The sequence below is a fragment of the Spermophilus citellus genome (genome assembly GCF_964194105.1).
Source record: "Spermophilus citellus genome assembly, chromosome: 4".
In the NCBI taxonomy this organism is placed as follows: Eukaryota; Metazoa; Chordata; class Mammalia; order Rodentia; family Sciuridae; genus Spermophilus; species Spermophilus citellus.
The window spans coordinates 216571121-216589077 of record NC_138185.1 but is presented as its reverse complement, the minus strand read 5'-3'; the positions used below and the strand labels follow the sequence as shown (position 1 = coordinate 216589077).

General features: G+C 38.6%; 1 protein-coding gene across 5 annotated transcripts in view; it reads right to left on the bottom strand.

Annotated features, from left to right (window-relative positions):
- UNC79 (unc-79 homolog, NALCN channel complex subunit) overlaps positions 1-17957 on the bottom strand; it is a gene marked incomplete at both ends in the record, with an annotated part of 264901 nt that overhangs the window by 74424 nt on the left and 172520 nt on the right. For 3 of the 5 annotated variants that reach the window (XM_081289012.1, XM_081289013.1, XM_081289015.1), the window contains 5 exons: positions 7842-9050; positions 9630-9779; positions 12230-12392; positions 13473-13655; positions 15275-15561. In XM_081289012.1, coding sequence (XP_081145138.1) covers positions 7842-9050; positions 9630-9779; positions 12230-12392; positions 13473-13655; positions 15275-15561 — 1992 coding nt within the window. The remainder of the gene's footprint in view (positions 1-7841; positions 9051-9629; positions 9780-12229; positions 12393-13472; positions 13656-15274; positions 15562-17957) is intronic. The other 2 variants (XM_081289016.1, XM_081289014.1) reach the window with 1 other exon arrangement.

The window sequence follows — 17957 nt, the reverse complement described above, 5'->3', positions numbered from 1 at the left end:
GTTGGGATTGGGTCATGGTTTGGGGTATATATTTGTATCTGGCAAGTGGAGTCTCTCTCTCTCTCCTTCCTTGTCACCATGATATGAGCTGTCTCCCTTCGCCACTCTCTCCCACCATAATATTTAGCCCCCCTCAAGCCCCATGGAATGGAACCAGCCTTCTATGGACTAAGATCTCTGAAACTGTGAGCCCTCAAATATAAACTCTTCCTCCTCTACAATTATTCTGGTAAGATCCTTTAGTCACAGCAGTGAAAAGCTGACTAAAACACCTTTCCATGCTGAATTTCTTTTCATCTAATATCTATCTCCATCTTTGTCTGGAAATTTCCTAATCATCATTTATATTTCAATTTACATAGAAATTCCAGCTCCAAGGATACTTCCAAAATCCTATTTCTTCCCAAAATACAAACAAACCCTGGGTCGAGTGACCTCTTGAATAATCAGAGAGAGCTGTGCCCTTAACTTTTTGCAAACTTAACATACTATAATGTAACTTTCTGTGTACTTGCCCATGAACTTTGGTAAACCAGAAGTAATTTAAAAGTACGGACTGTATCTGAAATGGAATAAATACTATTAACTCAGATTTTGTATTTTATTTGTTGAGAAAGAAACTTTTTTTTTTTGAGACAGGGTCTCACTAAGTTGCTGAGGTTGGCCTTGAACTTGCAATCCTCCTTCCTTAGCCTCCCAAGTAGCTAGGATTATAGGCATGAATCACCAGGTAATGCTATTTTCATTTCCTATTTGATATCTAAGGTGAAATATTTTCTGCATATACTATTGTCTTATTAATATCAATATTGGGAAATAAGTTTTCCCATATTATTCTAGACAACTACAGATTATCCTTTAAAACTTCTTAAAGCTTAATGGTTTGTCATAACAAACCTCCTAAAATTCCTTACAGACTCTCTTGCCATCTTCAGTAGCACCAGATGGTGAGCATCCTGCCAGCCTGGAGTGACCATGATAGGTTCCATGGATACACTATGCTGCCAATCAGGGAGACTGGCCCTAAATGGTCCAAGTTCTTAAGCTTAAAAATGTTCCATCTCATCATCTGCATGGAATAAGTTGTTTTTTTCTTGACATAGAACAATCCACCATACATTCATATATATATACATATAATTTAAGTTTGCTACTTATTAAACTTATTCAACTGTCAGAAAAAAAAGTAAAATAGATTCCAGGGGAGGGCCTGTGAAAAAAAAAATTTAAGTATTGATTTTGAAACAACTATTTTTGATTCTTACAGGTCTTTCTGAGTAGATATAGTTGTGAGATTAATGACTTCTTGATAACCAAAAAATTTCTTGTAAAGTTTCCCAAGCCATCTTGATAAAGCACAAAATAGTTATTAATTTAAGTTATTTATCATCAAGATATGGAAAGATTGGGTATTATTATCCTCCCCAAGCGACAAGTCACAAACTTGCATAGCTCCCTTTCTCACCCTGATCTGCCTGCATTCCGTGTGTGCAACAGCTGCGACACAATAATCCCACCAGGAACGGGGAGTGAAAATGCTTAAAGTTAATTTCTGGGAACTTTTTGAAAGATTAGCAAGACTTTGGGAGTTTCTGTTATGCTTATTAAAATCCTTGATACATCTATATCTTAAAGAAATGTCATTACTGTAAGACAGTCATTAACAATCAGCAGTGTATCAAGATGTTTCAATCACTTTATAAAACTTTTTATTTGTATACAATTTTAAGACAAATACTAGAACAGTTATCCACGTAACATATTTGCATTCAATTTTCATAGTGTTGTGCAGAAACTGTGAAGCTCTCCTTTCACGCATCAGACACCTGCCAGCACTCTCCTAGTCACTGGGACACAATCAGCAAACAAACCAGACTACAATCACTGCTTCGAAGGGCTCTCACTTTTGTGGGAGAGATAAACAATAATTAATGTGTGTAAAAGTAAGTTAATCATTGTATGTTAGAAGATTAATTCTCTGTGGAAGAGAAGTGAGAGAGAGTGAGAGAGTGAGCATGCAAAGGTCAGGTGGGGGTGGGACACTGCAGTGTCATCCAGGGCAGGGCTCATTGAGAACCCGATGTTTGATCAAAGAATTAAAAGAAGTGAGGATGTGAGTCAAGCATCGGGCAGCTCCAGGTCGAGGGAACAGCCAAGGCAAAGGAGGAAAGGTGTAGACAGTGTTCAATAACTGGCAAGAGGCCACAGTGGCAGAGCGAAGCCGTGGAGAGAGCTGGGCACATGCAGTGAGGGCACTAATGAGGGTGAGGAGCATGTTGGGAATTCCAAGAACTTCAAGAACTTGCGTTTTTACTATGGAAGAAATGGCAGGTTTTAAGATGAAGAAAAGCATAATCTCAAATTCTACAGGATCACTCTGGCTGTTGTGTTGAGAGGATGTGAAGGCAACCGAGGTAGAAGGTGAGAGACCAGTTAAGAGGCAACAGCACCTAAGCCAGGTAAGAACTACTGGTGGCTCACAGCAGTGAATGTAATAAGGGGTAATGTTCTGGATGTTTTGAAGGCAGATGAAGGTTGCCAGATTAAAATGAAGAATGCTCAATTACATTTTAATCTCAGGTGAACTACAGATCACCCTTTAGAGTGAGTACATCCACGCAATATTTGAGAGATGTGGCTCCAGTTCTTCACTCCTCCTTGAATTGATGTCTTTCGCTGTGGGATTCCCAAGTTCTTCCCACTAAAGAGACTGAGTATATGTCCCCTCCAAGCTATAAGAAATAAGATTATGTCTGTATATGACTTGCTTTGGCTAACAAAATTTTTGCAGGTATAGTATGACCAAATGGAAAAGTGCTTACATAACTGCTTTTGCTCTCCTGTGGCTCTGCTATCACCATGAGAATACTCCCAGGCCTCATGGTGCCCCACGGAGGTCTGCAAGCATGAGGAGCAGAGCCTGCCCCAGCCCAGGCTGGCTTAGGCAATCCCCAGAAGGCCAGTAGAGTCTCAAACTAAAGAAATGCTTATTGTCACATGCTACCGATTTTTGTTACACAGTGTTTTTTCAACAACAGGTAACTGATAGTTGCCTCAGCATATAGACAATATGCAAAGTCTTAGACTAGATAAGAACATCAAGAAAAAGAGGGTCCAGAGAGCAAAGGACCAAGGAAAGAGACCCCAGAGTACTTCCCCATTAGGGAGATAAAGATGGACCAACAAAAGAGATAAGAAGGAGTGACCGCTGAATAAGAAGAAAACCAAGAGAGTAAGGACCCTTCGAGCCAAATGAAATGAAAGCAATGAACCATGTCAAATACTGTTTACATGTCAGAGGAAAGACCTAAGAGTTGACTGCTGGGATTAACAAGAAGGTCCTTGGTGTCCTTGACAAGTGCATTTTTGGTGGTGGAGTAAGAATGGAAACTTCACTGGAATGATTCTTAGAAAGAACACAATGGGAAAAAATTGAAGATAGTGATAATAGTTGGGAGAACTGGGATCAAGAGGGTTTTTTTAATATATAAAGAGAGATATATAAGATTATTTCTGTATGATCAAGTCAAGAATCCCTTAGAAATAAAAAATCTGAGGGAGGAAAAAGAGCAGAGAATTTGGGGGTGCCTATATCTTTGAGTAGGATATAGGAAATATCAAGGAAATGTGCCTTTAGGAACACAGCCAGGAAGTCAGGGTGCATAAGTGCAAACACTGGAAGGTAGGAAGTGGTAGGAGGCTGTGAAAATTCCTTCTGATGATGTCAAATAGGAACAGGAAATGAAAATTGAGGGAGAAAAGTATCTATGAAATAGTCATTTGGGAGAATGGAACTGTGAATCAGGAAAATGAAGTATGTTTGCCAGGTAGCCATAAGGAACCTGCTGACCCTGTACATGAGTAAACTCAAAATAGGTCAAAGACCTAAATATACTTTTTTAATTTTGCCACTGTTATAAGAAAAAAAAAAAGGAACACAGTTCAACATACAGGTTCAGGCAAAGACTTCCTGAATAAGATTGCCTATAGCTCAGGAAACGAGAAAAAGATAGATATAGATAGATAGATAGAAAGAAAGAAAGAAAGAAAGACAGGCAGGCAGGCAGGCATCAAATTGAAAATCTTCTGCATTTAAAAGAAAACAGAGTGAAGAGAAAACTGAAAGAATGGAAGAAAATATTTATCAGCTACTCCTCTGACAAAGGACTAATATCCAGAATATATAAAGAACTCAAAAAAACTCAACATATGAAAAGCAAGCAACCCTGTAAATAAAGGGGCAAATTAACTGAACAGACATTGTACTTCTCAAAAGAAGTACAATGAATTATATGAAAAAAATGTTCATCACCTTTAGCACTTGGGGAAATGCAAAGCAAAACTACACTAAGGCTGAGGTTGTGGCTCAGTGGTAGAGTGCTCGCCTAGCACGTGCGAGGAACTGGGTTCGATTCTCAGCACCACATAAAAATAAATAAATAAAATAAAGGTATTTTGTCTAACTACAACTAAAAAATATTTTAAAATTAAACTGGGGAGAATGCGGGAGAAAGAGATACTTAAACACTGTTGGTGGGAATGTAAATTAGTATATATGCAAATCAGTACAAAGTTTCCTCCAAAAGCCAAAAATAGATCTACTGTATGATCTAGCTATACCATTCATTAGTATTTATCCAAAACAATTAAATTCAGCACATTTTACAGATACATGAATCCCTGTATTTCTTACAGCACAATTCACAATAGTCAAGTTGTGGAATCAGCCTATGTGTCCACCAACAAATGACTGGATAAAGAAAATATGTTACATAGACACAAAGGAGTTTTATTCAGCCATAAAGAAGAATGAAATTATAATTCACAGGAAAAAGTGGAACTGGAGACTTCAATTTTGAGTGAAATTAAGTCAGACTCAGAAAATTATTGTACGTTTCACTCTCATACATGGAAACTAGAAGGAAAAAATAGGGAGGAAAAAGAGACTCCTTCAAATTAGAAGGGCAGAGGAGGGGAGGGAGGGAGGGAAGGTGCCGTTGAGTGAAACATGTTTCTTCGTATGCACAGATGCCATGATGAAACCCATATTCTGGATAATTAATATGTACCAATTTTTAAAAAGGACCCAGTTGAGATTTGTGGCCGTGAATTTAAAATGAGGCCATCCACATTATGTGTTTTTATACAGGCACATTAATCTAATAGGTACAGTAGATGGAGATTCTAATACTGATTCTAATACTAATCTAATAGGTGCCAGTATATGGAGACTTTGACTTAACAAGGGTTGTGTTTGGCCAAGGAAATCTGAAAAAGCAAAAGCCAAAGAGGTATAGGCAAGGAAGGGTTACACTGAGAGACCTGAATTGAAGAGTAGTAAGGAGATATGACATGAAGTAGGGGAGAGGCCAGGAAAGATGGCACAAGATATAGTACTGCCTGGGGGCAGGGGCTAGGAAGTGGTAATCAGAGAACAGGAGACAAAATTGAGATCTTGGAAAGATTGCAGGTATTTGTCTGTGAAATGACCCATGGCAGTAAGTAGCTGAGCTAAAGTGAGGAATTAAAAAAAATGTACACACACACACACACACACACAATCTATCACTGAAAAAGATTGATTCAAGGAATTGAGAAACCAGAGTGTTAGAAGAGGCATCTATACCAATATTGAAATCAACAAGAACCAAGGCAGGAGTGTTTTGGGAGAGAGTAAGAAGAGCCAGGAATCTTGTCTGACAGCAAATGAGAAGACTGAGGGTTAGTAACAAGGTAGCAAGGAAACTGCATTACAAAGTGGTTGGATGATAGGAGATTCAGAGCTGGGGTTTTAGAGGAAGGGAGGAATGGTCTGAAGTGAGTAATGATGGGCAAGGAAGATGCCTTATCCCCAGCCATGCAAAGGCTGTGAGAAAAGCAGTGTCCCCAGGGAAAGTCAGACGTCCATTAGACTAAGAAGGCCAAGGGAACAATCACAGGAGAGAGAACATAAAGGTGTTTTGCTCCTAAAGGTCCTTGAATTTCTGAGGACACAAGGGAAGGGTTAGGGAGTTGGGATAGAGAAACTTGAAAGAAAAAATAAGAACAGAAAGTGTGCAAGCCTCGTGGAGGTGAAGAATGCCCAGCACCCTGATGCTTCTTACAAGAACTGACACAAAGAAAGAAAGTGCACAGTGAGCTCAGTCCTGGGTTTGAGGCAATGAGCAGCAAGGCTGTGAGCATGGGAGGGTTCCCAGAAGCAGGTGCAGGGCCGCCCTGGCTCCTGCAGAGAGAGACAAGAAAGTCCTGGGAAACTTAGGCCTCCTCCACTACCCAGCAGGGTAGGGCAGAAATGTGTATGCTTGTCATTACGATAGCATACTGCATATTTTATTTATATATATGCTTGTCAGATACTTTTCTCTTGTTCTGGTATCAAATAATATAAAATCAATTTCCTCCCTGGGGAAGGATCATACATAAGGATGAAAAAAGAAGGTGACATATGCACAAACATACATATTACAGCCTACATACAGCCTATTGATCATAGACACTCATCCTATAGGCCCTGTTGGCTTCTTGGATCCACACCCCATAGACCTCTACAGCTTCTAGGCTAGCACTATTCTCCAACCCTACGTAGCATTTTTTTCTGGTTCCAACAATAAAAGGTGTCCCACTTTCCCTTGAGACCTTCTTAGCTTCTTAAAATTTCTTATTATTAACAGATCTTTTCTTCCCCTACCTGGCTGGAGCATGACCCTTTCCAAATACACTAGTGCTCATTCAACAGACTTTCACAGAGCATCTTTGAGGTACACAGCTCTGTCCTGTGAGCTAGAGAACAGCTAGAAACCTTTCAATAGTACCTGGGGTAAATAAAGAGCCTGGGCACATTCTCTTATAAGTTGCTTTCAGGTGGAACAATGAGAAAGGCAGGAGGATGGAGGATGGCCCTGGCATTGCTTCTGTCTGGCAGTGTGACCTGGGACAAGACACACTACCTCCCCTATGCCTCGGGATCCTCTTGTATAAAATCAGGAACCAGTCTAAAGGAATCCAAGAATTTTACCAGTCTCAAGTCTATGAATATACTAAAGTAATTATTTCTGGCCAATTCCTTTTTTCTGAAGAGTCTCCTCCTCCTCCTCCTCATCATCATTTAGATTTGAACTAAGAAATGAAGCAGCCTTCCAATCAGCACTGAGATACTATGAAAGACTGTGTTTTAGAATAAGATGTACTCTCAGTTTGCCACTTTCTAAAAGTTATCTTCAGTGACTCCAAGAAAACACAAGGAATGCTGCTTAAGGCAGGAAATCTGTGCTGTGCCCTCATCACCATCAAATGGTGTCCGTGAATTAGGGCCTAGACTGTAACTGGTAATTTCTGTTTCCTAATAGTAGCACATGTAATCAGCTACAGTCCTAATGACTAAAATAAATACTTAAATAATTCCATGCCCTCTTTGCTTTATTTTAGCCCTTCACATTTGTTTGTCCTTTGGACTATATCATAGCTTGCTAAAGTCAAACAGGAAAATTTAAAAAAAAAAAGCAAAAGGAGTTTAATCTCTTCTGCTGCTTGAGGAAGACTGAAATTTCATTTGAAATATCCTGATATAGATTAATCATTGCCTCTACTGCCAACAGTGGCTAAGAACTGACTACAGAGTTTAGTGACAACAAGCACAGAAACATTTATGAAGCCAGTAGAACCACCTCTGAATCCACCATAATCTGGTAAGCAAGAAGAATTCAGAGTGATTACGAAGCGATTATAATGCCACACTCTGACATTATAAGATTTTGAGTGTGATGCACATTCAGTGCAAAACTCTACCAAGAAGATAAACAGACTTGAAGATAAAGGCTTGAAGAAACACATTAGGAGCTTACCTGGATCTTTCTGATCTCCCAATTTGTCTAGAATGTTGAAGGAGATGTCAAGGTACTCTCTCTGGATAGCACTGACAGCAATCTTTCTCTGTTTCCTCTGTCTGGGGACAATCTGAATCTTGAACTCTGATTCCTCGGTTCCATCCTCTTCCATTTTTCTTTCAGGATTCTGTTCTGTATCAGATTCAGCACTGGTATCAGGTTTCTCACTTTCTGTTGGATTTTCAGCATCTTCAGGAACTTTAAGGAGCACGGTTTTGGGCCCTGAACTTGGCATCTGCCCATGCCTCTCTTCCTCGGTGCTGGGTTCAGGGTTATCATCTGTTGACATCTCAGGGACAGCAAATGACTTCTGAAGGTGGTCTCGTTTTTGTTTGAGCGTCAGTGGGCTGCCACAGGAAAACTCTTGCAGCTCCTCTGCCTGAGATAATTCTTCTGAGTCTGTAGGTTCCTCCAGGGCTATGAGAGCAGGGTCCCTGTTACCTGCTGACTGGTTATTTCCTGAGTCCTTAGAAGAAAAGTCTTTGGAACAGTCCTCCACGCTGACTTGCACAAGAGGAGTTGTGCTCAGGCTGAGGGCAGAGGGGTGGTGAGGGACGGGGGGAGAGGAGGTGGCACCCTTGCCACCAGCCCCCCGGTTCACCATCTCCTCTTCCTCATCACTCTCCACTATTCTGAGAGGTGGAAGGGGCTCAAATACGAGAGAGTCACTGTCAGATGTTGAGAGTATAGAATGTTTCTCAGGCCCTGAAGTTGAATCGGAGGACAAATCTATCAGATCTAAATCCTCTTTGGGAGCAGGCTTTACTGGAGAGTCAACTTTCACCTCGAACGTCTCCATGCAGTTTAACCTAACTTCCGGTATTACAGGCCTTCGGGGCTCTGGAAAACCTTCCACAGCTGGGTTCTCAGGGATTTCCATAGTGTCGGGCCGCGTAGCAGAGTTCTGCCTCGATCGCCCGTGGTCATTCTGTCTCTGGGTGCTGTGAGCAGCTTGGGCAGGGGGTTTATCTACATCACACCGATCTATGCAAGACTTCCTGCGATGCTCATCTAGTGTGAACAAGAGGGAGTCTGCGTTCCCTATATCAAGAGATTTTTGTTTTAAAGAGCGCAGCTTTTTTTTCTGAATGCTTTCTTCTCTCACACAGTGCAGAATGCTGTCTTGTAATGCACCCGTTTCTCTATATTCGGCCAGTTCTATTTCACCTGATTAAAACAGAAAAAGCTAGTACTATTTTACTTGGAGATTTCACCATTTTTCCCCTTATACTTGGGCATACTATTGGCATAAATCATAATCACAATCCCAGCTCCACCAGAAGGAAAAACAGACTTTCTGGCCAAGGTTTTTTAAGGTTCATTCTAATTTCAAAAACAGGAGAACTTTGGAATGAAAGAAACCAAAATGGTAGTTTAAGATCTGATTCCCAAAATCAAGCTCCGGGATAATTCCTCAGCTCTATTCATTTGTGCACAGGAGAAGGAATCATTTTTGGCTGAGGCAGATCTAGGAAACTGTATTCAAATTGTGTGGAAGAGAAGCAAACATTTTGCAACAAATCAAATCAAGCAATGGCCCTTGAAGACGATAATGACGTTAATGATGTATCTGTCAATTCACGTATATATATAAATGTGAATATATATATACTGTTTGTGCATACATATATATAAAAATCAACGGTATCAAAATGTGTAGTAACATAATAAAAGTAAGATTTCACCCCAAACAAACGGTAGAGTACAACATTTCTGCATAAAATTACTAAGAGAAAAAATTCATACTTCTCTGAACATTCATCTCAACCGGCTGATATTTCACCATTTTGCTGCCGCCTATCCTTTTCAATCTTGCAAAAAAAGTTTGAGACTCTTTATTGCAGGGTCCAGTAGGTGTATCATGAATATCAGATTCATCAAAAACACTATCTTCTTCTAATTGGGGAGAGAAAGTCAAAATTACACTTAAGAGGTTATTCTCTCTTAGGCTGTGTCTACACAAGCATTTCAGTGAAAGCATTCTGGAACAGTCTGGGTGGTTTCTGTACCAGCCAAGTCTAGCCATGGGTTGATATTTCATCCAGGTATCAAATTATGCATATGTTGAACAAAGCAACTGGTTACAAGATTGCCCATCATTTTCTAAATGAAAATTGGCAGCACTTTTTGAGAGGCATCTCAATATTCCAAAAGAGCCTTCCTAGAGAAACTTTCCCAAATGACACTTAAAACCAAATGACACAGATGCTAGTAACTTTATCTAGGAATCTGTGACACTGCTTGAACTTGCCTGAATGTCTAATTTGGCAAAAGGAAATTAAACAACATAAGTGGGTCTTGCCCCTTCTAACAATATATGCCTTCCTGGGATTTGGGAACTGGCATAGACACAGCCTAACAGTACATGCACCTTATACTTTGTGAATGCAAAATACTGTACTCTACATTTGGTAATGAAACACACAACACACAGAAAAAGCTTAGAAAAGCCACTTGTTATCTCAAAAGCTCCACAAATGATTATGGACTGAAAGAGTAAACAAAGGAAAAAGAAAACAGAAAAAAAAACATTTCCTCCTATTAAAGTAAGACTCTTCTCTGAGTCACTGGCCATTTGTAACTGTTACGGATCTCATGAATCCTACAAAGAATCTTTGACTGTTATGATCCTAGGGTTCCATAAACAAAAGGGTCCCCAAAAGTGCCTACTGAGTTTGTTTCTATGTCCTTTCTTCTTTTCTCATTTGGCCATTTTTAAATAGAAATACACTCAAAAACACATTAATGAGGAAGGAACTGCTATGCTGCAACTCACAAAGTTCACTTATTATCTTCTTTCATCCTTTGAAAAGCCAAAGCCACATGCAAAGTGGCAAGAGAAAAGGCTGCTTAGACACATTTAATACCACAGTAAATGGAATTAACCTACTATTTGAGTTGAATATCACTGAGATGAAAATATGTAGTCCATATTTATACCTATATATGACAAGAGGAGGCTCAGGTGTGATTATGATTATTCAGGATTTCTTGAATACAGGGGAATATAAGCATTAATTTTAAGGACCAATCATTTCTTAATGCACAAGTTCTATAAGAAAATGAAAGCTAAAGCTGTTAATTTTAGATGAAATATCCATAGTAGTTTTTTAACCAAATAAAAAATAAATATTGTCAATCAAAATGGTTATAACAGCTCCCAGTGAATTCCCACAAAGATGAAAAAGCCCATCAAGTCCCAATGTTTCTGGGGAATGTATCAAAATGCTCTATTTTAATTCTTCATTTTCTATTTAAGCTTTTCCCCCTTTGAAAAATAGTGTGTTTTTTTTTTTTTTTTTGCAAATAGATATTATGACTTCCATGACATAGCTGTGGAATAATCCTCAAGATGTACTGTATGACAGAGATGGAAGGACAGCAAGATGATACCCCCCACCCAGGTTCACTGAGATTGACCCAAACACTAAGTATGCATAAAGAATACCCCTAGCTTAACCAAACCTACTCAATTTCCCAGAGACTAAGACCTCAGCTAGTAGACAATATATTCTTCAGGAAGGATTTAAATTTTTCCAGAATTTGAAGAACCTACATTCTTAAACCTTTCAGCAATAAACAAACAGTAGAACTCAGCTATAATCCATCCCACTGAGATATTCCAGAGCAGTCTGGAATTCAGACTGTTCTTGCACCCAGAGGGTCATCAGGCACTTGGCTTTTTCCCAGGATTGGATTAGACAATGTCACCTTTTACAACTCTAGTCATGCTGTGACATTCACAGATATATACCTCAGTTCTTCGTCGCACCTGAAAATATCCAGGCTGTACTTTTACTCTATTTAAAGTTTCATTCAACTGTCTCCTTTAAGGAAAAGCCATGAATAAAAAAGGTGTCAATATTGGAAATTACTCTAATTTATGGCCCAGAAATGTTTCACTCATCACCTTGAATCACTTCACATTGAATAATGAGACTAGGGAAAAGCGCTTCAGAAAATTTAGACTACATGAAAATTCTGTGAGTATAAAATTCAGGGGCAAACTAGAGAGACCCTCAAGATTCCACTAAGTGCAAAACTAAGTTTGTGTCACAGCCCCAAAGCAAGATGTCTCCAGCATGTTAAGAGCAGGCTTCCAAAGGCTCCTTAACCAAATAGCAGAAAATATCTTACAAACTATTTCTTACTATATGGGTTTTAGAAGCATATCAATTATTTCTCTCAAATTCTCAAATTAAGAAGTTAAAGCAGTAATGTTAATGGGAAAGTAACAAAATATTAAGTATTTTTTACTCCACCTATGTCTCCTAAGAAAAGCACTTTCCAGAAATGTGTTATATATTCAAGCTAAGTTTGGGATAGAATTCCAATATGGAAAGTACCTTTTTCTTTTTCGCTGTATCTGCTTATGTTACTGTTGTCACTGTACAAAGGTCCTGCCGTGGCATGGGGCTTGCAGCTGTGATACTGCGCATTGAGTGTGTTGACTGTTATGTGAATCAGGTGCAGCAGGATCTTGCTGATGTCACAGTCTCGGTATGGATACTGCTCAATAAAATGAAGGGAGAAAAACATAAATAGTTATTTTAAAGAATAAGTTTTTCCACTTAATATTGCCGAGTATTTTTCTTAGTACCTCTTGGGGATAAAAGAAAAAATACAGAAAAGTAAAAACACAGATTCTGATAATGGCCTTATTTTATAAAGCCATATAATGCCCTTACTTCTCTTCCTCTTGCACCAAACTCCTGACAGAAACAAAGGACTTCACAGTTACAATTGTCTTTAAGAAAACTATATTGCACAGACATCTGATGAATACAGTTTCAAATATATTCTTTGTTTTCTGACATAATAATTAATGTTTAGATAAAATAGGAGATTCTGTGCACAATCAGAGGTTGTCGTTGGTCACTTCCCACAATTCATCTTTTTTTTTTTTTGTACGAGGGGCACTTAACCACTAAGCCACATTTCCAGCCCTTTTTATTTTTTTAAATTTTGAGATAGGGTCTCTTTAAGTTGCTTAAGGCCTTGCTAAGCTGCTGAGGCTGTCTTTGAACTTGTGATCTCCTGCCTCAGCCTCCTGAGCCACTGGCAATTCATTTAAAAATATTGTTTTTTAATTTTTTTAGTTGAATATGGACACAATAACTTTATTTTACTTATTTATTTACTTTATGTGGTGCTGAGGATCGAACCCAGTGCCTCATGCGTGCAAGGCAAGCACTCTAACACTGAGCCACAACCTCAGCTCCTTTAAAAACAATTTTAAAGCAAATATTGACACAATCTACTACTATTTTCTTTTTTTGTAATATTTATTTTTTATTTGTACACAATACGTCTATTTTGTTTATTTGTTTTTATGTAGTGCTAAGGATTGAACCCAGGGCCTCGCATGTGCTAGGCAAGTGCTCTACCGCTGAGCCACAACCCAGCCCTCCTACTACTATTTCCATTCCAATAGCTCTTCTGCTTCCCAAAACTGATTGAATATCATGGTACTTCTTCTGAAGGTCAAATTTTTCTCCTACCAAGTCCTCAGAGATTCAAATCTCTTCACAGTCTGCTCAAAGATATATTACAAGTACATCCAAAAACAGTGTGACTGTGGCAACTCACCTTGTAAAGGATGACAAGCAAGGCCTTCAACCACATCTGCCGGATGTGAGGTTTTAGGGACCAGAGGGAACAACGAGGTGGCTGTTGGAAATAATGCCGTAGTTGAGGACAAGAGCAGTATTTGAGCACCTGAACCACCAAGGGGAGAAGGTGTTTTCCCAAGTTAATGTTATAGTCCATAACCTGAAATAGAAAAAATATTAGTAACTGAAATAAAATTTTAAGAACACTTAGAAGTTCAAAAAGAAAAATTTGAGCCATCACAACAAAAATCTGGCAAAACATTAAGATCGCTCACAAAGTATGAACAATAATAGCCAGTTTATATAAAGTGAAGTTCAACCTCACAAAAATCAAAAACTTGTAAATTGAAAATTCTTATCTAATTATCTATTTACTTCATCATCAATTGAAACTAAAATTTTATCTATTAAACTAGAACTAAACTGGTCTCAACAAAAAAATTCATTCTGGTAACAATGTAGAGAAATAGACACTTTCAAGAGAGCAATTTAGGAACATATATTCAGAAGTAAGGAAAAGCACACACCCTCTCACACAATAATTAAACATATCCCAAGGGAATAATCAGCTCCAAAGTATGTGGGTAAAGATATTCATCATGGCTTTGTTGCCCCAAATTAAAAATGATCTCCATATTCAACAATATAGAGATCTAAAGTAAATATGTATAATGTGAATTTAAAGAAGGGAAAGAGGAAGGGAAGGAAGACATGTTAGATTCTCTCTTCATCACAGATAGCTGAGCATTAGTGGTGCTCCATCCAGCTATCAGTATCAAGGCAAGATAACTACATGAAAATTCCTCCCACTTTGCCTATCCGTGCTCATTATTTTACAATCTATTTGAGCCAATTGAGAGTAACAGCTACCATCCATCGAATTCCTGCCAAGAGACAGGCACTAATTAAGGTGCTTTCCACTACGGTGTCGCTAATAAATCTCTGCTACTAGAAAGCAGAGGATGTTTAAAGCCATGAGAACTAACAACAATGGCAAAGCTGAAATCCACATACACATCTTTCTACCCCAAGTCCTCCACCTTTGCAGACTGGTGCAGCTATGCTAGAGAGTGACATGTGTAGCTCTGATCTAATTAGACATATGTATACAGCCCATGACCCAGATTCCCAAGGGAATTCTCACATTGGTTGATAAGTACCTACACAAGGATGTTCGTTACTGAGCTGTCTGGAGTAGGGAAGAAGTGGGAGCAATATGAGTGTCCATCACTGAGGGAATGGGTTAATAAAGTGTGGAAGATCATGTAGATGGCAAGTGACAAAGCAGTTGGAAGTAGCAGAAAAAAAAGCCAGTGATAACAGTGTGGCGTGAAGTAGGTTGTATGACTAACTCTCTCCACTTAAAGCCAAAAAGGAAGAGGATCTTAAAACCCCACACAAACAAAATAATCTTGTATGTCCTTATTGTTTAATGGGCACAGAGTTTTAGTTTAAGACCTTGCAAAAGTCAGGAGATGGATGCTGGTGATGGTGCATAACACTCTGAAAGTACTTAACACCACTGAATTATACTCTTGAAAATGATTAAAATGGTAAATTTTATGTTAACGTGTACTTTATGAATGCACACATACACTCTCTTCATAAGTACCAGGCTACTAATTCTTGCTCATCTTTATTATATCCACATACCCATGCCTAATATCAAGTCATGTGCACAAAACTTTATACTCCACTCAATACTCACTAAATAGAATTTAATGCCTTGCTTCTATGGAAACCCTATATTTGACTTCTCAAAGCTGTCATCACACTTACCTGGGCAATTCCTGCAATAAATGCATTAAAGCAAGTTGACAGGCGCATTTTTTGAGGTGCAATCATGAAGCAACCTTCTTGTTGGTCATAGCCAAGTAAGACATACAGGTGCCGCTTGACCGTGTTGAAGGCCTTTGCACTGCTGATATCTGACTCAGCGCTGCTCTCATCCTTGGCCATGAACTTCATGAGCACTGTGATCAGCTGATGCACTGTCTGGTGGTCAATTCCAGCATCTTCTGGGAGAAGGTCCTTGATGGTGTTGTCATTCTCAGGAGACTGTTGTCCTGTTAGTACAAGAAAGGCTGTCAGAGCATAGCTCCCCAGCAAGTGAGTTTACACTGCAATCTCACTTGACATTGATAAAGCACCATTTTTTCTGCTTCTGCTAAGTACTTAAGGGTTCTGTTCTAGATCAGAAGCTGAAAGGAACAATACAGCCTTTTAAGCAAAGCAGAGTCCAGGGTGGAAGTTACTATGCTCATCAAACGCCAATTTACTTGGGAGTAAAAAAGGAATGGAAATAAAATTGGGGAACCATAAAACAAGTTACCCTCTAACAAGACAAATGTCTAAGCAAATTTTGTATTTAACAATTTTTAATACATTGGCAAAATTTTATCCTTAGTGATAAAGAGAAGCTTCCATTCGAGCTTTATAAAATAAGCATGTAAGAATTACCACAAAAATGATAGTTTAAAATTCCACTACGCATAAAAAGATCCATTGAGTTATTTTTTTAATACTACCTCAATTAAGAACCAACTGGTGCAAAAAACAAAAGTTTTCTTTTTCAAATCTTGAGCTATCAGCATGTGTATGTACTCTTTGAATGAGGTAATCACAATCACAAATAGCAAAATATAAGCCCTGTGATATGTAATGAGAACGTATAAGAAGGGACACAGACAGAAAGAAAGAGAAGCATGAAATTTTTAAAACAGAAAAACACCACATGAAGGTGAGCTGGAAGTTCACATGGAAAGAAAAATACCTGAGCTCTTGGCTTATGCTTAGCCTCATAAATAACCATATGTGAGTTATGGTTATTTATGAGGCTAATTTTTTCCTGACACTGACTTTCTCTGTCATTTTCCAAAGTCAGACATTATATCGTGCCTCCCTTTGTTCTGTCCCTAGTGATCAGGTTTGGTGTAGGACTTTTGCTCTTCTATATTTAAGTTTGGGGGCTTATTCAAAATACTCATTGCATTCTTATCCTTTTTTTGACAAGCAACATTAGAATTTCTAATTTGAAAACAAAGCTTTTGTCTGAGAGGTGAGCTCAGCACACCAGCATTCTCATCTCTCATGCGACAAGGAAAAGTTCACTAAATGACGACAAACTTTGGTTGCAAACCTTTTTAAGCCCTGGTTACATCCATTATAATCATGCTATTAGTAATGCAACAAAGAGTTAGGAAGCTATTTATACCTATTAACTCCCCAACTAATTTGGCAATATCTGAGTCTTCCAGGACACAGTCCAGAGAAGCAAGAAATAAGAAATATTTCTATGGACCAAAAAATTAGCTGGCAAAAGCCCAACTGCTTCTCTCTGGGACAGTGAGCATGAAGTTAATGTCAAATTCAGAATTTTTACATATAAGGCAACAAGCTTGATTATTTAGTTTCCCTAGATGATCAGAAGAATGTTGGTCTGTTCATATATAATATAGTGAAAAAGGGATAATTGACAGTGAGTCAACTTAGTCTAAAAACTTAAAATGTCGGGGAAATCATCAGACACTCCTCTGTGTGACTTTAGAACATTAATATTTTCTGTCTCATTAAGCTTGTCCATAAAGAAATGAATATGTGCAATGTCCTTTAGGAAATTTTTCTACCAAATAACACTCAAATACAACCTAAAGACTTGTTTATTTCAGTGGTTCATGTGCAGAGAGTGATCAGTGAAATATAAATATTATCATTGTTTATCAGCAGGTGTGCATCAGAAAAGAAATCACTTTTTGTGGAACAACAATTTCAATGCAAGGTTAGCAATACGAAGCCTCACTATATTATAATTAAACTAAATATCTATAATATACAATTTGGCCAAAAGCAATGCCTATGGACACCCCTGTAAAATTAAATAAAAACATTTTAGAGAACTCTTTTCAGCATTGAAAATATCTTCTTTCGATTTTTTTTCCCTCTTAGAGTATTACTTTAAACTAGAAGGACATTATTTCTTTGAGCAAGTTTGGGCCAAGGATGTGAGCGTGGGCATCTAGGTTCCCTGCAAGGTCCAATGTTACTGCATCAGCAAGCGATAGATGTTAGAATACAGCTTCAACACTCCACTCTTCAGCCCTGGAGGGCAAGGGTTAGGGGAACATGCATCACTGAGTCCTGACTACCTCCTGCAAGGCAGATGGACTCAACCCCAAAGCCCTAAAATTAAAAAATGGAAGCAGGAAGTACCTGAGAAGGAGTTGCACCTTCAATTTACACCCCTGAGAATCTAGGGACCTGGCTGTAGAAGAAAAGAGCTCCCAAAAAGGGCCCTGCTCACTTCATCACAAGTCAAGTATAGAAAATAAGCCAACAGACGCAGCTTACATATTCCAAAACTCTTCCTACCATCACAATGCTTCTTTAAATATGTGGCCTTAGGTTTTGCTAACAAATCATGTTTTCCCAATGACTAAGTACTGCTTTCACCTGTACCCTAGTC